General features: G+C 42.9%; 2 protein-coding genes across 8 annotated transcripts in view; one reads left to right on the forward strand and one right to left on the reverse strand.

Moving 5' to 3' along the window:
- The window catches only part of LOC143283637 (uncharacterized), a 393,825-nt gene extending 379,379 nt beyond the window's left edge, over positions 1-14,446 (forward strand). For 4 of the 7 annotated variants that reach the window (XM_076589820.1, XM_076589819.1, XM_076589821.1 and 1 more), the window contains 2 exons: positions 453-673; positions 7,138-14,446. In XM_076589820.1, coding sequence (XP_076445935.1) covers positions 453-673; positions 7,138-7,424 — 508 coding nt within the window. In that variant the 3' untranslated portion in view covers positions 7,425-14,446. The remainder of the gene's footprint in view (positions 1-452; positions 674-7,137) is intronic. The other 3 variants (XR_013055424.1, XR_013055425.1, XR_013055423.1) reach the window with 3 other exon arrangements.
- Positions 6,488-25,319, reverse strand: part of LOC143283638 (tRNA-cytidine(32) 2-sulfurtransferase-like) — a 30,437-nt gene continuing 11,605 nt past the window's right edge. Inside the window, exons 4-7 of the mRNA XM_076589824.1 lie at positions 23,628-23,737; positions 22,305-22,377; positions 21,825-21,878; positions 6,488-6,678 (exon numbers count right to left, since the gene is read on the reverse strand). Of these exons, the coding sequence (XP_076445939.1) occupies positions 6,508-6,678; positions 21,825-21,878; positions 22,305-22,377; positions 23,628-23,686 (357 nt within the window). The 5' untranslated portion in view covers positions 23,687-23,737 and the 3' untranslated portion in view covers positions 6,488-6,507. The remainder of the gene's footprint in view (positions 6,679-21,824; positions 21,879-22,304; positions 22,378-23,627; positions 23,738-25,319) is intronic.

A 25,319-nucleotide genomic window follows, 5' to 3' on the forward strand; every position in this document is an offset into this window, starting at 1 on the left:
TTGAAACACGCGGAGACACCTCCTTGAAACATGTTTAGACACCTTGAAACATGCTGAGACACCTCCTTGAAACATACTGAGAAACATCCTTGAAACATGCTGAGACACCTCCTTGAAACATGTTTAGACACCTCCTTGAAACATAAACTGAGACAGAAAGTGGCCACACACACGCACATTTCCCCCAACTCACCATTCATCCCCCCCCCCCCACCCTTCCCAACGATAATTCTCAATGTAAAAATCAATACCCAAACAAAATGTTTCTAATCACCGGTATGTTTGATGTCATCATCATCAACAGTATGCACACACTCACAAACACACACACACCACACCACACTGCACCACACACTCACACACACAGAGCACAACACACACACAAACACACACTCTGCATCCTGCCTTCACCTACCAGATCCTCCCCCACACCCCCACATGTGTGTGTGCAGATGCCACCTGCCCAGTGGCAAGACGTACTGGCTGTGCACGGCTCATCAAGACGGGCCCCGCATCACCAAGCTGTCTACGGAGTCCACGTCACGGGATGAGGTTCGTCGCGTGCTCTTTGAGGAGGACGTCAGGCTGAAGGAAGTGATGGAGACCTCAGAGGTGTACCGCCGTCACAGGGCAAAGAGCCACAAGAAACACTCCGTCGTTCTGCCTGCCAAGGGTGAAGGCTGGCTTTTGGTTTCAGTAGTTCACAATTTTCCTTGTTAGAGAGGGCTCACATTTGTTGGTGGTTGTTTGTACATGTTGCAACAGGTGGTGTTGTTTTTACATGTTGTAACAGCTGAAGTGTTGTTTTTACATGTGGCAAGTGTTGTTTTGTTTACATGTTGTAATGGGTGAAGTGTTTTGTTTACATGTTGTAAAGGGTGAAGTGTTGTTTTTACATGTTGTAACGGGTGAAGAGATGTTTTGTTTACATGTTGCAATGGGTGAAGTGTTGTTTTGTTTACATGTTGAAGTGTTGTGTTTACATGTTGTAAAGGGTGAAGTGTTGTTTTTACATGTTGTAACGGGTGAAGAGATGTTTTGTTTACATGTTGCAATGGGTGAAATGTTTTGTTTACATGTTGTAAAGGGTGAAGTGTTGTTTTTACATGTTGTAACGGGTGAAGAGATGTTTTGTTTACATGTTGTAAAGGGTGAAGTGTTGTTTTTACATGTTGTAACGGATGAAGTGTTGTTTTGTTTACATGTTGCAATGGGTGAAGTGTTGTGTTTACATGTTGTAACGGGTTAAGTGTTGTGTTTACATGTTGTAACGGGTGAAATGTTGTTTTTACATGATGTAACGGGTGAAGTGCTGTTTTGTTTACATGTTGTAACGGGTGAAGTGTTGTCACAACCCGTAAGGGGTTGCCCATGAACCCCCCGCCCCTTCCCAGACTAGCTAATGTCCCGACAACACAAACACGGAGACAGAAAAGTTCAGCTCGTTTTACTGTGGTCATGCAAACATACATAATAAATGAACGCCACAAACCCAAGCATTACTCACACTCACAAAAAAATAACCTCTGTCTAACTACAGCACAATACAATTTGCAGTCAACTTCAGCGCCAGTTCTGCTCAAACACGCTGCCAGAGTTCAGACATATGCTGACAGCCAAAGACGGACCACGCTGGTAGTTTGCTGGCTGAAGCTGGTCGGGCAAGAGGGACAGTGGGAAAGGGAATGGGAGTGAGGGAGTTTCGGGGTGACACGTTAGAAGGGGAACGAGGACCATTCCAGACTTGTCCCGGAGACCTGTCGAAGAAAGTGGCACGGAAGGGAGGGAAACAGGAAAACCTGTCACCAGGTAAATGGGCACACCGCTGCCAAGGGTGAAACACAGACCCACACACACACAGAAAGAAGGGGGTGACAACGAACACACCCCACTACTTCTGTTAGACGACACCCAACAGCTCCCACGCTGGAACGGTGATCCGTCTCTTGACAGAGCTTGGCATCAAAAGCCCAGGGAAATCTTTCTCCCCCCACCAGATTGACTTTTGAACTCGCTCAGAGTTCACAAAACGTTCAGAAGGGACATGACACACACACACATCCTCAGATATGCACGTGTAAAAGCATGAAGGAGAGAGAGGGAGGTGAAGGAGAAGGGAGAGAGAGAGAGAGAGAGGGGGGGGGGGAGAGAAAGGGGAAGAAGGGATGGAAATGAGAGTTGTACATGAACACATGCATAGCAACCGTCACAAGCCGTGACAAGTGTTGTTTTTACGTGTTGTAACGGGTGAAATGTTGCTTTGTTTACATGTTGTAATGCGTGAAGTGTTTTTACATGTTATAACGGTTGAAGTGTTGTTTTTACGTGTTGTAACGGGTGAATTGTTGCTTTGTTTACATGTTATAACGGGTGAAGTGTTGTTTTGTTTACATGTTGCAATGGGTAAAGTGTTTTTACATTTTGTAACGGGTGAAGTGTTGTTTTTACATGTTGTAACGGGTGAACTGTTGCTTTGTTTACATGTTGCAATCGGTGAAGTGTTGTTTTTACATGATGTAACGGGTGAAGTGTTTTGTTTACATGTTGTAACAGGTGAGTGTTATGTTGTAATGCTTGAAGTGTTGTTTTTACATGTTGTAACGGGTGAAGTGTTTTTTTCACATGTTGTAACAGGTGAAGTGTTGTTTTTATATGTAACGGGTGAAGTGTTGTTTTGTTCACATGTTGCAATGGGTGAAGCAGATTTTTTCAGAGGTTCACATTTGTTTTTCTGTGTTATGAGAGATGAGAGGTGGGTTTTTTGTTTTTTTTAATTGGTTTGCATTTGGTATTTTTTATGTCACAAAGGTCGAGGTATATATATTTTTTATTGTTATCTTTCTTGTTGCAAATGGTTGTGGGTAGTTTTTCCGAGGTTCATGTTTATTTTTGCAGGGTGAAGGGGTGGTTTCAGGGATTCAGTGGTTCACATTTGTTTTTCTATGTTGCAAAGGGTTATTTTTGTTTCCTCTTTTTTTTTTTTTTTTAATTATTACTAATTATTGGTTCATGTTTAATTTTTTTTTTTTTTATATGTTGATACTTTGAGCTGTGTTTTTTTTATATTTATTGTCCAGATCCTAAGTGAGACCCCAGGCATTCTGTGGCATGGGTATTGCTTTCCATGGATTTTGTGCATGTTTGTGTCTGTGTGCATGGGGATTGCTTTCCATGGATTTTGTGCATGTTTGTGTCTGTGTGCATGGGGATTGCTTTCCATGGATTTTGTGCATGTTTGTGTCTGTGTGCATGGGGATTGCTTTCCATGGATTTTGTGCATGTTTGTGTCTGTGTGCATGGGGATTGCTTTCCATGGATTTTGTGCATGTTTGTGTCTGTGTGCATGGGGATTGCTTTCCATGGATTTTGTGCATGTTTGTGGCTTTCCATGGATTTTGTGCATGTTTGTGTCTGTGTGCATGGGGATTGCTTTCCATGGGTTTTGTGCATGTTTGTGTCTGTGTGCATGGGGATTGCTTTCCATGGATTTTGTGCATGTTTGTGGCTTTCCATGGATTTTGTGCATGTTTGTGTCTGTGTGCATGGGGATTGCTTTCCATGGGTTTTGTGCATGTTTGTGGCTGTGTGCATGGGGATTGCTTTCCATGGATTTTGTGCATGTTTGTGGCTGTGTGCATGGGGATTGCTTTCCATGGATTTTGTGCATGTTTGTGGCTGTGTCATTTATATCTGGATTTCATTCCCACTTGTTTTGGTGTGGTCCAGGTTTGTCTGTGTGTGAAAGGTAGTTTTGTTCAAACAGTGCTGGTGTCCACTTTGTGGAATCGCATTCTTTACTGTTCTTTGTTGCCCCAACTTGTCAAGTTTATTGTATCCGCTACCAATTCTGTAAAAGATTTGAAGGCACAAGCTGAGTAAAAACAAGTCAGAGATGCTTCTGACGAGTGCAGTAGCTGAGTGGTTAAAGTTGGACTTTCAATCTGAGGGCCCCGGGTTTGAATCTCGATAATGGCACCTGGTGGGTAAAGGGTGGAGATTTTTCCTATCTCCCAGGTCAACATATGTGCAGACCTGCTAGTGCCTGAACCCCCTTCATGTGTATACACAAACAGAAGTTGTAGCCCATGAACGAAGAAGATGTCCTTCCTTGGTTGTCTGTTGCATGTGTTGGAGACTTTGACGACACGTAGCCGTCACAGATTACAACACTATCTGGAGCTCTGAGAGACGCTGAGCATCCACGCTTTCATCTTGTCCCTCTTTCGTTAACCCCTTGACCACTGAACCTAGGTGAAATAAGATCTGTGTGGCATGAATTGAAAGCGCAAGAATGACTTTGAGTGTATTATAATAATAATAATAATATAAAATAGACTTTCTGTGTGCTTTTTTAGGTTGTGGAATTGATTTTTCAGAACCACAGTAATGCAGTCCCTTAGAGGAAAAAGTCCAAATAAATGACTGCGACCTGTAACCTTAATCGTTTCTCACTTGGGCAACAGCAGTTAAAGTGTTAAACTGGTGTTATAAGCCTTTTCCTTTCACAGGCACCTTTTCTCGCTCACTCATTGGTTTAATCTGGCTGAAAAGACTCCAAGATGGGAGTCTATAGCCCATGACAATAACTGAAGTGACTGCTTTGGATTTGTGTGTTTGTTTTTGAGATTTTCGTTTCATCAGATCCAGGGTACATTGGCAGATTTTAGTTTTGTGAAATTCACCATACATTGATAGATTCTGGTCGCAAATTACTTCATGGAGGTTATCAGTAGAGTGTCATCACCACTGCTGCTAACTAACCCCTCATCCAGCAGGTCCAATGTGAATCATCTCCCTTCACTGGTCTGGTGCCTCGCATCAACACCCCCCAGTTCCTGTTGTATGTATCTCCAGCACTGCTGTCACTGGGACACTTGAAGCCAGTAGTTGTATCTCCAGCACTGCTGTCACTGGGACACTTGAAGCCTGTAGTATGTATCTCCAGCACTGCTGTCACTGGGACACTTGAAGCCTGTAGTATGTATCTCCAGCACTGCTGTCACTGGGACACTTGAAGCCAGTTGTATGTATCTCCAGCACTGCTGTCACTGGGACACTTGAAGCCAGTTGTATGTATCTCCAGCACTGCTGTCACTGGGACACTTGAAGCCTGTTGTATGTATCTCCAGCACTGTTGTCACTGGGACACTTGAAGCCTGTTGTATGCATCTCCAGCACTGCTGTCACTGGGACACTTGAAGCCTGTTGTATGTATCTCCAGCACTGCTGCCACTGGGACACTTGAAGCCTGTAGTATGTATCTCCAGCACTGTTGTCACTTGAAGCCTGTAGTATGTATCTCCAGCACTGCTGTCACTGGGACACTTGAAGCCTGTAGTATGTATCTCCAGCACTGCTGTCACTGGGACACTTGAAGCCAGTTGTATGTATCTCCAGCACTGCTGTCACTGGGACACTTGAAGCCTGTTGTATGTATCTCCAGCACTGTTGTCACTGGGACACTTGAAGCCTGTTGTATGTATCTCCAGCACTGCTGTCACTGGGACACTTGAAGCCAGTTGTATGTATCTCCAGCACTGCTGTCACGTGAAGCCTGTAGTATGTATCTCCAGCACTGCTGTCACTGGGACACTTGAAGCCTGTTGTATGTATCTCCAGCACTGCTGTCACTGGGACACTTGAAGCCTGTTGTATGTATCTCCAGCACTGTTGTCACTGGGACACTTGAAGCCTGTTGTATGCATCTCCAGCACTGCTGTCACTGGGACACTTGAAGCCTGTAGTATGTATCTCCAGCACTGTTGTCACTTGAAGCCTGTAGTATGTATCTCCAGCACTGCTGTCACTGGGACACTTGAAGCCTGTAGTATGTATCTCCAGCACTGCTGTCACTGGGACACTTGAAGCCAGTTGTATGTATCTCCAGCACTGCTGTCACTGGGACACTTGAAGCCTGTAGTATGTATCTCCAGCACTGCTGTCACTGGGACACTTGAAGCCAGTTGTATGTATCTCCAGCACTGCTGTCACTGGGACACTTGAAGCCAGTTGTATGTATCTCCAGCACTGCTGTCACTGGGACACTTGAAGCCTGTTGTATGTATCTCCAGCACTGTTGTCACTGGGACACTTGAAGCCTGTTGTATGTATCTCCAGCACTGCTGTCACTGGGACACTTGAAGCCAGTTGTATGTATCTCCAGCACTGCTGTCACGTGAAGCCTGTAGTATGTATCTCCAGCACTGCTGTCACTGGGACACTTGAAGCCTGTTGTATGTATCTCCAGCACTGCTGTCACTTGAAGCCTGTTGTATGTATCTCCAGCACTGCTGTCACTGGGACACTTGAAGCCAGTAGTATGTATCTCCAGCACTGTTGTCACTGGGACACTTGAAGCCAGTAGTATGTATCTCCAGCACTGTTGTCACTGGGACACTTGAAGCCAGTAGTATGTATCTCCAGCACTGCTGTCACTTGAAGCCAGTAGTATGTATCTCCAGCACTGCTGTCACTTGAAGCCTGTAGTATGTATCTCCAGCACTGCTGTCACTTGAAGCCAGTAGTATGTATCTTGAGCACTGCTGTCACTTGAAGCCTGTAGTATGTATCTCCAGCACTGCTGTCACTTGAAGCCTGTAGTATGTATCTCCAGCACTGCTGCCACTGGGACACTTGAAGCCTGTTGTATGTATCTCCAGCACTGCTGCCACTGGGACACTTGAAGCAAAAAAAAAAAAAAAAGAAAAAAAAAAGAAGAAGCATGCATCCAAGCACAATTTTAATCAAATGCAAAGAATACCCCAATAGGTCATTGCACTGCCCCAGTAGGTCATTGCACTGCCCCAATAGGTCATTGCACCACCCCAATAGGTCCTTGCACTGCCCCAGTAGGTCATTGCACCACCCCAATAGGTCATTGCACCGCCCCAGTAGGTCATTGCACCGCCCCAGTAGGTCCTTGCACCGCCCCAGTAGGTCCTTGCACTGCCCCAACAGGTCCTTGCACTGCCCCAATTCTTGATACAACTTCTAACATTGAAATTTTTCTGTTGCGCACTCCTCAGGTACATTTTAGAGCTCCATGAGCCTCACAGGAATCAACATGTTCTGTACATTATTAATGCAGATTCAGTGTTGAGTTTGTCTTGAACTGTCTCGCTGTTTGTCTCTTTTCAGTCGCCGTCACAGCCAGTGTCAACAAGACCAAGGCTGCAGACTCTGTTAAGAAGCCTACCTCCCAGCTGTCAGAGACCAAGGCTGCAGAGAAAGCAGAGACCACAGACAAGCCAGCAGATGCCAGTACCTCCTCTGCATCCGCAGTCTCCCCATCCCCCTCCAAGGATCTGCAAAGATCGAAATCTGTGGTCAAAGCAGCAGCCACCGTGGCGGGTGCTTCGGCATCAAGTGCCCGCAAAAAGAATGACAACAATGGCAACAAGAGTGCAGCATGCTCTTTGCAGTGAGGGCATACGTGTGGAAAGGAAATGCCTGCTGGAAATAACGATACACGTTCAGTTGGTTGGACAGCGATTCTGTGTGCAGGTGTTATGCCAAGGTAAGCAGTTCACTGCTAGCAGTTCAGTGCTGTGTAGTTATACAGGTGAAAGGTATGACATTAATTTCATTTTATCATGATTTTCATTTTCATTTTCTTTCCTGTGTTGTTTGTTTTGATGGGTATTTTTATGTTGGATATGGTTGATGGGGGTTTGTTGTTTCCAGCTGTATCCATACTGTGAATATTCATTCCTTTAGTTAGAGGAGGATTGATATGGTTGATGGGGGTTTGTTGTTTCCAGCTGTATCCATACTGTAAATATTCATTCCTATAGTTAGAGGAGGATTGATATGGTTGATGGGGGTTTGTCGTTTCCAGCTGTATCCATACTGTGAATATTCATTCCTATAGTTAGAGGAGGACTGATATGGTTGATGGGGGTTTGTCGTTTCCAGCTGTATCCATACTGTGAATATTCATTCACGGGTGTGACAGGTGTGAAATATTGATAATCGTTTGAAGGTGACGGGTGTGAAATATTGGTAAGAAAACTTAAATTTTCTTATACTTTTGTGCTTTGTCCTACCTGGGTTGCAGTTGTTGAGAAGAGACACACACAGGGAGAGAAACAGTTCACTGGTTTTTTAAAAGCTTTCTGTGATATTTTTCATATTGTTTATAAGACTATATTTGTGATCTTGCTTCAATGTACAGTGTTTGAATTTATGATTGATCTCCGTTTGAATTTTCCTGCCAGTAAAATACATCTTGTCCCACATGTCTGCTAATTTTTCTCCTCATGATTCACTACATTTCTTGCCTTTGAGGAATGGCATCATTTTCACAATAAAGAAGTAAATGTCTTGGTACTGTTTGAAATGGTAACTGCTGCTCAGAATTGGCTCACAGACATGACACTGTACAACTTGATCACACTGACCAGTGACCCACACTCAGCTAGTGTCTGTCTTAAACACAGACATGACACTGTACAACTTTATCACACTGACCAGTGACCCACACTCAGCTAGTGTCTGTCTTAAACACAGACATGACACTGTACAACTTTATCACACTGACCAGTGACCCACATCCAGCTAGTGTCTGTCTTAAACACAGACATGACACTGTACAACTTGATCACACTGACCAGTGACCCACACTCAGCTAGTGTCTGTCTTAAACACAGACATGACACTGTACAACTTGATCACACTGACCAGTGACTCACACTCAGCTAGTGTCTGTCTTAAACACAGACATGACACTGTACAACTTGATCACACTGACCAGTGACCCACATCCAGCTAGTGTCTGTCTTAAACACAGACATGACACTGTACAACTTGATCACACTGACCAGTGACCCACACTCAGCTAGTGTCTGTCTTAAACACAGACATGACACTGTACAACTTGATCACACTGACCAGTGACCCACACTCAGCTAGTGTCTGTCTTAAACACAGACATGACACTGTACAACTTAATCACACTGACCAGTGACCCACACTCAGCTAGTGTCTGTCTTAAACACAGACATGACACTGTACAACTTGATCACACTGACCAGTGACCCACACTCAGCTAGTGTCTGTCTTAAACACAGACATGACACTGTACAACTTGATCACACTGACCAGTGACCCACATCCAGCTAGTGTCTGTCTTAAACACAGACATGACACTGTACAACTTGATCACACTGACCAGTGACCCACACTCAGCTAGTGTCTGTCTTAAACACAGACATGACACTGTACAACTTGATCACACTGACCAGTGACCCACATCCAGCTAGTGTCTGTCTTAAACACAGACATGACACTGTACAACTTGATCACACTGACCAGTGACCCACACTCAGCTAGTGTCTGTCTTAAACACAGACATGACACTGTACAACTTGATCACACTGACCAGTGACCCACATCCAGCTAGTGTCTGTCTTAAACACAGACATGACACTGTACAACTTGATCACACTGACCAGTGACCCACATCCAGCTAGTGTCTGTCTTAAACACAGACATGACACTGTACAACTTGATCACACTGACCAGTGACCCACATCCAGCTAGTGTCTGTCTTAAACACAGACATGACACTGTACAACTTTATCACACTGACCAGTGACCCACATCCAGCTAGTGTCTGTCTTAAACACAGACATGACACTGTACAACTTGATCACACTGACCAGTGACCCACATCCAGCTAGTGTCTGTCTTAAACACAGACATGACACTGTACAACTTGATCACACTGACCAGTGACCCACATCCAGCTAGTGTCTGTCTTAAACACAGACATGACACTGTACAACTTGATCACACTGACCAGTGACCCACACTCAGCTAGTGTCTGTCTTAAACACAGACATGACACTGTACAACTTGATCACACTGACCAGTGACCCACATCCAGCTAGTGTCTGTCTTAAACACAGACATGACACTGTACAACTTGATCACACTGACCAGTGACCCACATCCAGCTAGTGTCTGTCTTAAACACAGACATGACACTGTACAACTTGATCACACTGACCAGTGACCCACACTCAGCTAGTGTCTGTCTTAAACACAGACATGACACTGTACAACTTGATCACACTGACCAGTGACCCACACTCAGCTAGTGTCTGTCTTAAACACAGACATGACACTGTACAACTTGATCACACTGACCAGTGACCCACACTCAGCTAGTGTCTGTCTTAAACACAGACATGACACTGTACAACTTGATCACACTGACCAGTGACTCACACTCAGCTAGTGTCTGTCTTAAACAGACTTGATCACACTGACCAGTGAACAGTGAATGGATTACAGCAGTGGTGACTGATTTTCTGCACGTCACTGAACAGTGAATGGATTACAGCATGACTGATTTTCTGCATGTCACTGAACAGTGACAGGATTACAGCAGTGGTGACTGATTTTCTGCACGTCACTGAACAGTGACAGGATTACAGCAGTGGTGACTGATTTTCTGCACGTCACTGAATAGTGACTTGATTAACCGCACTGTCTCCATGCACACAGCACCAGGCAACATGGTTGTCTGAACCTGTTTGTTATGAATCCCTTCAATCTCAGGATACTAACTGGATAATGATATTTGAAAACAAGAATTTCATAGACTGAATTGAATGAAATGGATTTCTGAAACGTGTTTCACTTTCAGGACTTAAATACATGGTTGCTTACGATTCATAACAGGGGTGTATCTGCAAAAACAACGCCAGTTCAGATGTGTAGAAGACTAATGAGGATCATCACTGTGGGTCACTGTTTGGTTTGACTGTGAACATTTTGTTGTCATTTTACTGTAGATAGCATCTTTTATTATGGCTCTTAACATTTGGTTTTTCATTTTACTCCAGATAGCATCTTTCACAATGGTTGTAAGCATTTTGTCATTATATTGCAGGCATCTTTCACAATGGTTGTAAGCATTTTGTCATTATATTGCAGGCAGTGTCTTTTGCAGTTGTTAACCTTGTTGATGAAATGCAATCTGAATCTTTAACAGGCCTTTTTTATTTTCATGTTGTAAAAGGTCACCGCCCACAGCCATCAGCCATGTTCATTCTGTGATCAAACATGAAGGTTTTCTAATGTTTGCGTGCTGTGTTTTGGAGATTATTCCCCTTACCATGCATAATTAATGTATGCATTGTTTGTACTTAATTTGCAATGAATAGAAATGTAATCTAACTCAGGTATTCCAGGGTATATATATTTTTGTCTTTTCCTGAACATAATGGCGTCTTTGGGTATTTTTATTGGCTGTATCGTGTACAGGTGTTGTCGTTTTGGTGTGTGAATGTTTTTTTTAGGGGACGTAATGGTGTGGTCTGTCAGCATTGAGTTCAGCACACAGCATTGTTCATGCCTCTTACTGACAGATGAAAGCAACCAGCTTCAGTTTAACTGAACCTGTACATGTGGCAGACTGTAACATTGACAGATGAAAGCAACCAGCTTCAGTTTAACTGAACCTGTACATGTGGCAGACTGTAACATTGACAGATGAAAGCAACCAGCTTCAGTTTAACTGAACCTGTACATGTGGCAGACTGTAACATTGACAGATGAAAGCAACCAGCTTCAGTTTAACTGAACCTGTACATGTGGCAGACTGAAACATTGACAGATGAAAGCAACCAGCTTCAGTTTAACTGAACCTGTACATGTGGCAGACTGAAACATTGACAGATGAAAGCAACCAGCTTCAGTTTAACTGAACCTGTACATATGGCAGACTGAAACATTGATAGATGAAAGCAACCAGCTTCAGTTTCACTGAACCGATAGATGAAAGCAACCAGCTTCAGTTTAACTGAACCGATAGATGAAAGCAACCAGCTTCAGTTTCACTGAACCTGTACATGTGGCAGACTGAACCATAAATGTCCAAATACTTACATCTTGATATTTCACTTTTAACTGTGTTATAAATCTATAAAGATATTTATTGTTGATCATATGTCAGAAATATCTGCTTAATGCAAACTCAGTTTTTGACTAAAATCATGAATTTGTGAAAGCTTTACAACCAATAGCGTTTTGGAACATTAAATCAGATGATTTCAATGTCAGATTCAGCACCACAAAATTATTTTAACACATCTGCTGTGTGGTTTTCTACAATATCATGAGTAGCAATCATTTCTCTTATCTAAATGCTTTATTTCAATACAACGACCAAGAGATACTCAAGCAGGTAACCATGAAAATCTGTGTAGCCATCCACCCAGCTGTTGACTTAAAAAAAAAGAAAAGAAAAGAAAAAGAAAAAGAAAAGAAAAGGTTGAGAAATCATGAAGAATATAGTTGCCTTTTTATTGTAAAGTATGTATAACATATATTTACTTCTTGCAGGAATTATATTATATCATATTTCTTGCAAGTAGACAATACTGCGGTTTTTTGGTGGTTGTTTTTTTTAATCTCTGCAAATGATGATTGAATTTTCAATGAGTAGTTGACCTGTTTGCTTTGAATAGGATCTTTGTATTTCTTCCATTTGTATCTTAAACTTTACTCTTGTTTGAATATAGCTGTCTGATGTAACTGTTGAGGTCCATTTGTAGATTGTATCTTAAACTTTACTCTTGTTTGAATATAACTGTTGAGGTCCATTTGTAGATTGTATCTTAAACTTTACTCTTGTTTGAATATAACTGTTGAGGTCCATCTGTAGATTGTATCTTAAACTTTACTCTTGTTTGAATATAACTGTTGAGGTCCATTTGTAGATTGTATCTTAAACTTTAATCTTGTTTGAATATAACTGTTGAGGTCCATCTGTAGATTGTATCTTAAACTTTACTCTTGTTTGAAAAAAGCTGTCTGATGTAACTGCCGAGGTCCATTTGTAGATTGTATCTTAAACTTTACTCTTGTTTGAATATAGCTGTCTGATGTAACTGTTGCTGTCCATTTGTAGATTGTATCTTAAACTTTACTCTTGTTTGAATATAGCTGTCTGATGTAACTGTTGAGGTCCATCTGTAGATTGTATCTTAAACTTTACTCTTGTTTGAATATAACTGTTGAGGTCCATTTGTAGATTGTATCTTAAACTTTAATCTTGTTTGAATATGGCTGTCTGATGTAACTGTTGAGGTCCATTTGTAGATTGTATCTTAAACTTTACTCTTGTTTGAATATAGCTGTCTGATGTAACTGTTGAGGTCCATCTGCATATATCATGATTGAGTTATTGGTGTGCTATATGAGATATAATAAATACATTTACTTGGTTTACTAAACAATAATGTAATGTTTAAGAAATGTTTTTTTATGTTGTATTTTGTTGGGGGGTTTTTCCCTTGAGACCTTCGACTGACACTATTTCTCCTTTTTTTTTCAGCTCTGTGAACATAATACTTTGTCTTTATTTTGTCTGTGCTCATTGTTCGGCTGGACTTGAAATATTGGAAGTTGCAATATTTCAGTGAAGACTTATCGTGATGACTGTATCAATACTAATAATTCCTGCCTCTCCAGTTTAGGATGATGGTTAATGCCAGCCTCAACACTACAGATGGCAGATGTTTCTGCAGAATTGTTTTTTCTTCTCCAAATGACCAACTTATTGTTTTCTTTTAATGTCCCATGATTTGACATGGAAGATGAAATGCACCAAGTTTAAAGAAAATGTAAATGTAAAGAGGTTGGTTTTGTGTTTGTGTCCATCTTTCTGTATTTGAGGGGTTTTCCAGCCTGTTGTCTGCAGTTTTATGAATGTTATGTGTCCATCTTTCTGTATTTGAGGGGTTTTCCAGCCTGTTGTCTGCAGTTTTATGAATGTTATGTGTCCATCTTTCTGTATTTATGAGGGGTTTTCCAGCCTGTTGTCTGCAGTTTTATGAATGCTAATTTTGCTCAGTTTTTACCATGGTTAATTTTTTGCTGATGAACTTATCATGTAAAATTTGTCATTGCTATTGTTGGTTGGGGTTTGTGTGAGTTTTAATGAAGCATCTGATGATAATGAGAATGAACTGCTGTTCAGAAGCATATGGGAATGGAGTCACAAACCTTTTACATCTATTCCCTGACATATTTTCAACTACTTGCTCAGTTAATTATATTATTCAGTGTAATCTGTAAGTTGTTGATGGACACATAATACACTGCTCCAATTTGTGTTTGCTGCATTATCAGTGTGATACAGTTTGAGGACTGGACTGGTCTCCCTTTGTTCATGATCCATGTTAACTGTGGACAAGCGGAGTGTGTCTCTTATGGTGATGTGTTAACACTCTAGATCATAGAAGATGCATGCATTTGTGAGCATGTTACCATTGTAGATAAGGCAAAGTGTGTGCAACTGGTATCCACATGTTTAGGCAATATATGATGTAAGACGTGTCTGCCTGTCATCATGGTATATCAACACTACACATGATACTCGACATGTGCTTCTTTACGTCATTCAAGAGGTATATATTATAATCTAATTAATCAATCTGCAAATTTTTCTGTCTTGAGAACAAAACTGAATGGAAAGGAGACAGGGGAAGAAATGTGGATGTTGCCACTTGAAGGACACAGGGGGATAAGAACAGCAGGGATTATGTTGTCTGATGAGAACAGCAGGGATTGTGCTGTCTGATGAGAACAGCAGGGATTGAGCTGTCTGATGAGAACAGCAGGATTATGCTGTCTGATGAGAACAGCAGGGATTATGCTGTCTGATGAGAACAGCAGGGATTGTGCTGTCTGATGAGAACAGCAGGGATTATGCTGTCTGATGAGAACAGCAGGGATTATGCTGTCTGATGAGAACAGCAGGGATTATGCTGTCTGAGAACAGCAGGATTGTGCAGTCTGATGAGAACAGCAAGATTGTGCAGTCTGATGAGAACAGCAGGGATTGTGCTGTCTGATGAGAACAGCAGGGATTCTGGAGTCTGATGAGAACAGCAGGATTGTGCTGTCTGATGAGAACAGCAGGGATTATGCTGTCTGATGAGAACAGCAGGGATTGTGCTGTCTGATGAGAACAGCAAGATTGTGCAGTCTGATGAGAACAGCAGGGATTCTGGAGTCTGATGAGAACAGCAGGGATTCTGGTGTCTGATGAGAACAGCAGGGATTGTGCTGTCTGATGAGAACAGCAAGATTGTGCAGTCTGATGAGAACAGCAGGGATTCTGGAGTCTGATGAGAACAGCAGGATTGTGCTGTCTGATGAGAACAGCAGGATTGTGCAGTCTGATGAGAACAGCAAGATTGTGCAGTCTGATGAGAACAGCAGGGATTGTGCAGTCTGATGAGAACAGCAGGGATTATGCTGTCTGATGAGAACAGCAGGATTGTGCAGTCTGATGAGAACAGCAGGGATTGTGCAGTCTGATGAGAACAGCAGGATTGTGCTGTCTGATGAGAACAGCAGGGATTGTGCAGTCTGATGAGAACAGCAGGGATTGTGCAGTCTGAGTTGAAAGGTGTTAACGCCTTGCTATACATACAGTACTTGAAGCTGACTCCAATGTCGACTTTTCTGAAGGTGTTCATCTGCGTTGCAGAAAGTATGAGGCTGAGCAATGTTGATGCAAACATGCAGCCAGTTTAGCACAGGACAGTGGTGTGGCCTGGAGAGAGACAGAGGACCAGGGGACTGGTTTGATGGGGTGAGCGAACAAAAACTGATAGGTTTGAGTCATACAGCAGATATTCACATGTTATTTGTAATCACATTACCCAACTGTATCCACATTTCTTCCCCTCTGCTCCTCTGTGTGACTGGTGGAGTGAACGTCCACACCCTTCAGTCGTCTGGGGGAAAATCGTGGATGTTGCATATAACATATAACAAGAAACATACAATAGCAGTCATGGTGTTGATCCCGAAGGACTTCAGTCTTTGACTGTCAACAGAAGAGAATGGCAGTGAATATTCCTTTGTAGAAAAAGGTTTCTTGTACTGTGTTTTTTCACCACCTTCCTCATGGTACAGGAAAGTCTAGGACTGGACAGGCTGGGATTTTCACCACCTTCCTCATGGTACAGGAAAGTCTAGGACTGGACAGACTGGGATTTTAACCACCTTCCTCATGGTACAGGAAAGTCTAGGACTGGACAGGCTGGGATTTTAACCACCTTCCTCATGGTACAGGAAAGTCTAGGACTGGACAGACTGGGATTTTCACCACCTTCCTCATGGTACAGGAAAGTCTAGGACTGGACAGACTGGGATTTTCACCACCTTCCTCATGGTACAGTTAAGTCTAGGACTGGACAGACTGGGATTTTCACCACCTTCCTCATGGTACAGGAAAGTCTAGGACTGGACAGGCTGGGATTTTCACCACCTTCCTCATGGTACAGGAAAGTCTAGGACTGGACAGGCTGGGATTTTCACCACCTTCCTCATGGTACAGGAAAGTCTAGGACTGGACAGGCTGGGATTTTCACCACCTTCCTCATGGTACAGGAAAGTCTAGGACTGGACAGGCTGGGATTTTCACCACCTTCCTCATGGTACAGGAAAGTCTAGGACTGGACAGACTGGGATTTTCACCACCTTCCTCATGGTACAGGAAAGTCTAGGACTGGACAGACTGGGATTTTCACCACCTTCCTCATGGTACAGGAAAGTCTAGGACTGGACAGACTGGGATTTTCACCACCTTATGGTACAGGAAAGTCTAGGACTGGACAGACTGGGATTTTCACCACCTTATGGTACAGGAAAGTCTAGGACTGGACAGGCTGGGTGGGATTCCAACCAAGTTCACACTGCATCAAATTTACCTGGCCACAGGTGCCTGACTGTGGCGTTACAACAGACTGTCATTAATTGTATGGCGTTACAACAGACTGTCATTAATTGTAGGGAGAACAAACACAACACCCGCCAGAAAAGGAAAGCATAGTGGTAATATTTGGTGGAACCAAGCGTGTGCACAGGCTGTTGAACTTAAAAAGAAGGCTTTTAAACAATGGTTAAAGGATAGTAAGGAATTTAAAAATGATTAGAACACGGACATTGACAAGCAAAGACTAAAGGACAGGGGGGAGCAATCCCATGAAGAAATGAGGAATGCCAAAAATCATTGCAACAGAGTTGTTGCTCAAGTCAAAAGACAATATTGGTCTAATTATTGTATTTAAGAAGTTTCAGATTACAAAGATACAAAGAAAGTATAGAAGAGAGTTAATGATATGAAAAATGGGTTATCTTTTCAAGAATATCCTATAAAAGTTAATGGGAAATGTTTCCCTACCTCTTTAGAAAAAGCAGAGACTTTTGCATATATGTTTGCCAAAACATGCAATAATGATGGATTAACCCCCGAACAGCTTGCTATCAGATTTAATAGTGAATCAAATGAACAATATAAGGAACCAACTCCTAATAATGACATATTTATGTACTCTGTGTAAACGCTAAACTTCACCAACCATGCATTCCCTAAGTTTGCTATGTGGTGTAAACACAAATCTTCACCAATCATATTGTCCTTGAGTTTGCTTCACAGTAGAAATGCAAAACTTAACCAACCAACCGTGTGTTCCTAGAGTTGGTACACAGTAAAAACAAAAACAAAAAACAACAACAACAACAACAAAAAACCCACCACCTTCACGAACAAATCATGCGTTTCTGGAGTTAGGTAAATGGTATAAACACAAAACTTAATCAACCAACCAACGGACCATGTGTTCTTTTGAGTTTGGTACACAGTGTAAAGACAAAACTGAACCACCCCCCTGTATGTTCTTTCCATGTGGTACACAGTGTAAAGTTAACGAACTAACCATGTGTTCCTTGAGTTTGGTACACAGCAGAAACACAAAACTTGACCAGTCAACCATGCTCCTTTCTTAAAGAAAACAAAACCAATTCAGCCAGTCAACCAACCAGTACACAGAGGTAGAGGTGGCCAGTCAACCAACCAGTACACAGAGGTAGAGGTGGCCAGTCAACCAACCAGTACACAGAGGTAGAGGTGGCCAGTCAACCAACTAGTACACAGAGGTAGAGGTGGCCAGCCAACCAACCAGTACACAGAGGTAGAGGTGGCCAGTCAACCAACTAGTACACAGAGGTAGAGGTGGCCAGTCAACCAACCAGTACACAGAGGTAGAGGTGGCCAGTCAACCAACCAGTACACAGAGGTAGAGGTGGCCAGTCAACCAACCAGTACACAGAGGTAGAGGTGGCCAGTCAACCAACTAGTACACAGAGGTAGAGGTGGCCAGCCAACCAACCAGTACACAGAGGTAGAGGTGGCCAGTCAACCAACCAGTACACAGAGGTAGAGGTGGCCAGTCAACCAACTAGTACACAGAGGTAGAGGTGGCCAGTCAACCAACCAGTACACAGAGGTAGAGGTGGCCAGTCAACCAACCAGTACACAGAGGTAGAGGTGGCCAGTCAACCAACTAGTACACAGAGGTAGAGGTGGCCAGTCAACCAACTAGTACACAGAGGTAGAGGTGGCCAGTCAACCAACTAGTACACAGAGGTAGAGGTGGCCAGTCAACCAACTAGTACACAGAGGTAGAGGTGGCCAGTCAACCAACTAGTACACAGAGGTAGAGGTGGCCAGTCAACCAACCAGTACACAGAGGTAGAGGTGGGACATCAGCAGAACCATTCAGCCAGTCAACCAACCAGTACACAGAGGTAGAGGTGGGACATCAGCAGAACCATTCAGCCAGTCAACCAACCAGTACACAGAGGTAGAGGTGGCCAGTCAACCAACCAGTACACAGAGGTAGAGGTGGCCAGTCAACCAACCAGTACACAGAGGTAGAGGTGCAACATCAGCAGAACCATTCAGCCAGTCAATCAACTAGTACACAGAGGTAGAGGTGGCCAGTCAACCAACCAGTACACAGAGGTAGAGGTGGCCAGTCAATCAACTAGTACACAGAGGTAGAGGTGGCCAGTCAACCAACCAGTACACAGAGGTAGAGGTGGCCAGTCAACCAACTAGTACACAGAGGTAGAGGTGGCCAGTCAACCAACCAGTACACAGAGGTAGAGGTGGGACATCAGCAGAACCATTCAGCCAGTCAACCAACCAGTACACAGAGGTAGAGGTGGCCAGTCAACCAACCAGTACACAGAGGTAGAGGTGGCCAGTCAACCAACCAGTACACAGAGGTAGAGGTGGCCAGTCAACCAACCAGTACACAGAGGTAGAGGTGGCCAGTCAACCAACCAGTACACAGAGGTAGAGGTGGCCAGTCAACCAACTAGTACACAGAGGTAGAGGTGGGACATCAGCAGAACCATTCAGCCAGTCAACCAACCAGTACACAGAGGTAGAGGTGGCCAGCCAACCAACCAGTACACAGAGGTAGAGGTGGCCAGTCAACCAACCAGTACACAGAGGTAGAGGTGGGACATCAGCAGAACCATTCAGCCAGTCAACCAACCAGTACACAGAGGTAGAGGTGGCCAGCCAACCAACCAGTACACAGAGGTAGAGGTGGCCAGCCAACCAACCAGTACACAGAGGTAGAGGTGGCCAGTCAACCAACCAGTACACAGAGGTAGAGGTGGGACATCAGCAGAACCATTCAGCCAGTTTTACATGGAGTAGTTTTTCAGGAAGGAGTCTGTGGATTTCCATGAACACTGGCTTTCACTTTTATGTCTGTCCTTGGTTGAGGCATGAAGGGTGGTGGTCCAAAGAGTGCTGAGGGTAAGTGGTAAACCACATCTCTTTCAGGGATGGGAGAAGGGTCCACATAAAAGCCTTCCCTGTGGAAAGTGCAGTCCTGTGGATCTCCATCTACACTAATTTTCACTGTTATGTCTGCCCATGGTAAAGACTGGTGGTCTTCTGGATCAAGTATCGAAAGGTATTGATAAGGAAAGCACACCTCTTTCAGGTGTCTGACGATAAGGAAAGCACACCTCTTTCAGGGGTCTCACGATAAGGAAAGCACACCTCTTTCAGGGGTCTCACAATAAGGAAAGCACACCTCTTTCAGGTGTCTGACGGTAAGGAAACCACACCTCTCAGGGGTCTCACGATAAGGAAAGCACACCTCTTTCAGGTGTCTGAAACCGCACCTCTTTCAGGTGTCTGATGATAAGCAAACCACACCTCTTTCAGGTGTCTGATGATAAGCAAACCACACCTCTTTCAGGGGTCTGATGATAAGCAAACCACACCTCTTTCAGGTGTCTGACGATAAGGAAACCGCACAATCGACTGATTGATTGATTGATATGGATACTTATATAGCGCCTATCCTCGGTCAGAGACCAAGCTCTAAGCACTTTACAAATACAGGGTCATTTACACAACAGGCTGCCTACCTGGGTAGAGTCGACTGATGGCTGCCATTGGGTGCTCATCATTTGTTTCCTGTGTCATTCAATCAGATTTCAGGCACGCACACATTCATGCATGCATGTCTTATAAACCTTGTTCAGGTTTAATTGACATTAAAATTGATTTTGATTCTGATTCTGATTCATACACACTCAAACAAACATTTAACATTTTACGTGTATGACCATTTTGTTTATCTACTCCACCATGTAGGCAGCCATACTGTTTCCGGGGGTGTGCATGCTGGGTATGTTCTTGTTTCCACAACCCACCGAACGCTGACATGGATTACAGGATCTTTAACATGTGTATTTGATCTTCTGTGTGCGTACATACACAAAGGGGGTTCAGGCACTGGCAGGTCTGCACATATGTTGACCTGGGAGATCAGAAAAATCTCCACCCTTTACCCACCTGGCGCCACCAAGAGTCGATTCCAGGACCCTCAGATTGAAAGTCCATCGCTTTAACCATTCGGCTATTGCACTCCTGAGTTCAGTTCAGTTTCTCAATGTAATTCTACGTGATTCCTCTAAATGTTTAAAAACAACAACAACCAAAAAACTGTCTGCAGTGCCACAAACATTTCAGAAAGGCCAAATTGAACTAATCAGTCATGTACAAACCCACCCAGTGTAATGCTTGTCTTAACTTGCAAAGGCGAAACAAATATAACTGAACGTGTACACTTCTCTTCAGTGTATATTTATTTGCATTATAAGCTACATGTCATGAGCTGATTTCTCTCCAGACCTTACTTGACTCCACTCATGGGTCACTTACTGAGTTTTGCAAGTTGTGAAAATGAGAACATTATTCTTTTTGTTTGCAAGTTGTGACAATGATGAGCATTTTTCTATTAGGTTGCAAGCTGTGACAACAATGAGCATTTTTCTGTGAGTTTGCAAGCTGTGCTGAGGGTCTGCAAGTTGTGATAATAATGAGCATTTTTCTATGAATTTGCTAGTTGTGATAAGGAGGAGCATTTTTCTGTGAGTTTGCTAGTTGTGATAAGGAGGAGCATTTTTCTGAGTTTGCAAGTAGTGATAATGAGGAGCATTTTTCTATGAGTTTGCAAGTTGTGATAATGAAGAGCATTTTTCTATTAGGTTGCAAGCTGCGACAACAATGAGCATTTTTCTATGAGTTTGCTAGTTGTGATAAGGAGGAGCATTTTTCTGTGAGTCTGCAAGTAGTGATAATGAGGAGCATTTTTCTATAAGTTTGCAAGGTGTGCTAATGAGGAGTATTTTCTCTGAGTTTGCAAGCTGTGACAATGAGGAGCACTATTCTGTGAGTTTGCAAAGTGTGCTGATAGGAGCATTTTTCAATGAGCTTGCAAGTTGTGATAATGAAGAGCATTTTTCTATGAGTTTGCAAGCTGTGATAAGGAAAAGCATTTTTCTATGAGTTTGCAAGCTGTGATAATGAGAAGTATTTTTCTATGCGTTTGCAAGCTGTGATATTGAGAAGTATTTTTCTATGCGTTTGCAAGTTGTGATAATGCATTTTCCCTTCCCTTCAGTGACTGTACATGACCAACCTTCAGAGCTTCAAAGCATGCAGGGCAGTTTTCAGCTATCACTGGCAGACCATTCTGTGAACAGAAACAAAAAATCACTTCAGTCTGCACCATTCCTTGTGATCAGTCACAACAAGAAAGCAAGCAGAATCTGTTCCATTTTAGCTTGGTAAATACACAAATGAATGTTTCTGTCATGTCTTCATGCAATGAAACTTCTGTGCACTTTCTTTGTACCATATGCATGCCTGCATGCACACAACTTAAACAAAAAGACACAGACACAGACACACACATACACACACAAGCATAATCATTCACTCTGACATGCACAAACATGTGCCGATCATATTAAATCAATGTGCAGAACAAAGCATACCTTCATTGCCACTGTACCGCAAGAAATACCTGGAAGAGCAGTATATGAAAATAAACAACAAACATTCATTTTAAATAACATAAATCACAACATGTAAAAGCACAAAAAATGGCACACACTACCTTTTCAGCAAAGTTCCCGAGATCCTTTTCCCGAACATAAACAAATGAGCGTATGACTCTCAAACCTCCCTCTCTGCAAACAGTTGTGGATGACAATCAACACATTTTTTTTACCATGTCCAAAAATCATAACAAAAATAATAAAAAGCTCATAAGCAGGAATTCATATTTTGAAATACAAACCATAGGAACAACAATGATAATCACAAAGATTACATACTGAGCTCATGCCACTAATAAAAAATAATAATAAAAGCAGGGTGGAACTAAACACTAAAATAATGAGAAAACAATTAATATAAAAATTGTTCATGCTCTGCTACCATGGTCAGTTCAGTTTGGACGTGCCCTCCTATATGATAGTCATGTCCAACTATGACCAACACATCAGCAATAGACAACTATGTGGGCTACAATTTGATTATAGTGGAGAGTGTCTTGCCCAAGTTACATCCCCACTCTTTCAGCCAAGAGGGCTTTAGGACAGTCAGCATTGGGATGGTTCCCAAAGGCAAACTAGCCCCCAAGACTGCAGCACTAAGAGCCAGTGCAATCTTGCCCACTGGTTTGAGAGTCACAGTCCTTCACTAAAGACTACACTGTAAATGAATTTCCACTGCAGTGGAGAAACCACTGCCTGCCTTCATGGCACAGTAACATGAGTCATACATGGAAAAGCCCACTTGCACATATGAGTAAATGTGGGAGTCAGTGCACATGAACACAGAAGTTTAATCACTTCACCCTACGCTACATGTTGTGGTGGTCTGAGTGACAGTCTTTCAGATGAGATAATAAACTAAGGTTCTATGTGCAACAAGTCGTGACAGTCTTTCAGACGAGATAATAAACTAAGGTTCTATGTGCAACAAGTCGTGACAGTCTTTCAGACAAGATAATAAGCCAAGGTTCTATGTGCAAAAAGTCGTGACAGTCTTTCAGACGAGATACTAAGGTTCTATGTGCAACAAGTCGTGACAGCCTTTCAGACGAGATAATAAACTAAGGTTCTATGTGCAACAAGTAAGCACACATAAAAGATCCCATAGCAAAAAAATTGTCCCTGATCGTAAAACATGTGCACTCACACACACACACACACACACACAAGAAAAAAGATTGCAAGCACTATGGTAGCTCGCACTCCATACGGAAAGCAATCAAAATTTCACAATTAAGTAACACTAATACAATATATACAAGAATATACAAAATTTCACAATTAAGTAACACTAATACAATATATACAAGAATATACAAAGTACAAAACAACAATAGCAACAAAAAACAACAACCAACAACAAAATAAAAGGTAAAACTTACTGTACATTGTAGTAGGCTTTCATAGTTCTCAAACTGCCGTTGTGAAATAGTGACATCATGAAACTGAGAACAACTCTTTCCTCAGATCGGCTGTGATTTGGTGGCCAGCACTAAAAATATGAAAAAAGAAAACATTAAAGAAAATGAAAAGAGAAAAGAAAAAAAAAAGAAGAGATAATGAAAGTGGAGAAAACAATGGGGAGAACAGATGATAAGAGACCTAAAGAAAGAAAAGATGAAAGACGAGAAAATAGATAATAAGAAATAAGAAGAATAAAAGATGATAATTTCAGTTTCAGTTTCTCAATGAGGTATCACTGCATCCAGATAAATCCATCACACACGACACCACATGTGCTGGCAGATGCCTGTCCAGCAGTATAACACAACGCTAGTCTGGCCTTGAATGCATGTATATTGTGTACATAACAAGAGTGGAGTTCTACAGAATTTTCCCAGAGGACAATGCTTATATTGCCATGGGTTGTTTTTCTCTGCATGCAGATCCTCAGTTTATCATTCCATCCAAATGACGAGATGTTCACTTTGATTTTCCAGTCAAATTTTGGGAGGAAGTGCGAGACAGAGGTTGGAAGCCAGACCCTCCTGGACACTGAAACTGGCAGAGAAACGTCCAGACCATTCTGCCACCTTTCTCCTGAAGAAGTGATGATCAAAGAACAAATAACAGACAATAAGAAGAGAACAGTGACACCAGGGGAGGAGACAATAGAACAGAGGAAAGGACAAGAAAGGACACAAGACAGAAGAGTCAGAAACAAAACGGAGAAGAGGAGGAAAGACGACACAGAGGACAGAAGAGGAGGAAAGACGACACAGAGGACAGAAGAGGAGGAAAGACGACATGGAGGACAGAAGAGGAGGAGGAGGAAAGACAACATGGAGGACAGAAGAGGAGGAAAGACGACACAGAGGACAGAAGAGGAGGAAAGACGACATGGAGGACAGAAGAGGAGGAGGAGGAAAGACAACATGGAGGACAGAAGAGGAGGAAAGACGACATGGAGGACAGAAGAGGAGGAGGAGAAAAGACGACATGGAGGACAGAAGAGGAGGAAAGACGACATGGAGGACAGAAGAGGAGGAGGAGGAAAGACGACATGGAGGACAGAAGAGGAGGAGGAGGAAAGACGACATGGAGGACAGAAGAGGAGGAAAGACGACATGGAGGACAGAAGAGGAGGAGGAGGAAAGACGACATGGAGGACAGAAGAGGAGGAAAGACGACATGGAGGACAGAAGAGGAGGAGGAGGAAAGACGACATGGAGGACAGAAGAGGAGGAGGAAAGACGACATGGAGGACAGAAGAGGAGGAGGAGGAAAGACGACATGGAGGACAGAAGAGGAGGAGGAGGAAAGACGACATGGAGGACAGAAGAGGAGGAGGAGGAAAGACGACATGGAGGACAGAAGAGGAGGAAAGACGACATGGAGGACAGAAGACATGGATGACAGAAGAGAAGGAGGAAAGACGACATGGAGGACAGAAGAGGAGGAGGAGGAAAGACGACATGGAGGACAGAAGAGGAGGAGGAGGAGGAAAGACGACATGGAGGACAGAAGAGGATGAAAGACGACATGGAGGACAGAAGACATGGAGGACAGAAGAGGAGGAGGAGGAAAGACGACATGGAGGACAGAAGAGGAAGAGGAGGAAAGACGACATGGAG

Source organism: Babylonia areolata, chromosome 7, assembly GCF_041734735.1.
Source record: "Babylonia areolata isolate BAREFJ2019XMU chromosome 7, ASM4173473v1, whole genome shotgun sequence".
NCBI lineage: Eukaryota > Metazoa > Mollusca > Gastropoda > Neogastropoda > Buccinidae > Babylonia > Babylonia areolata.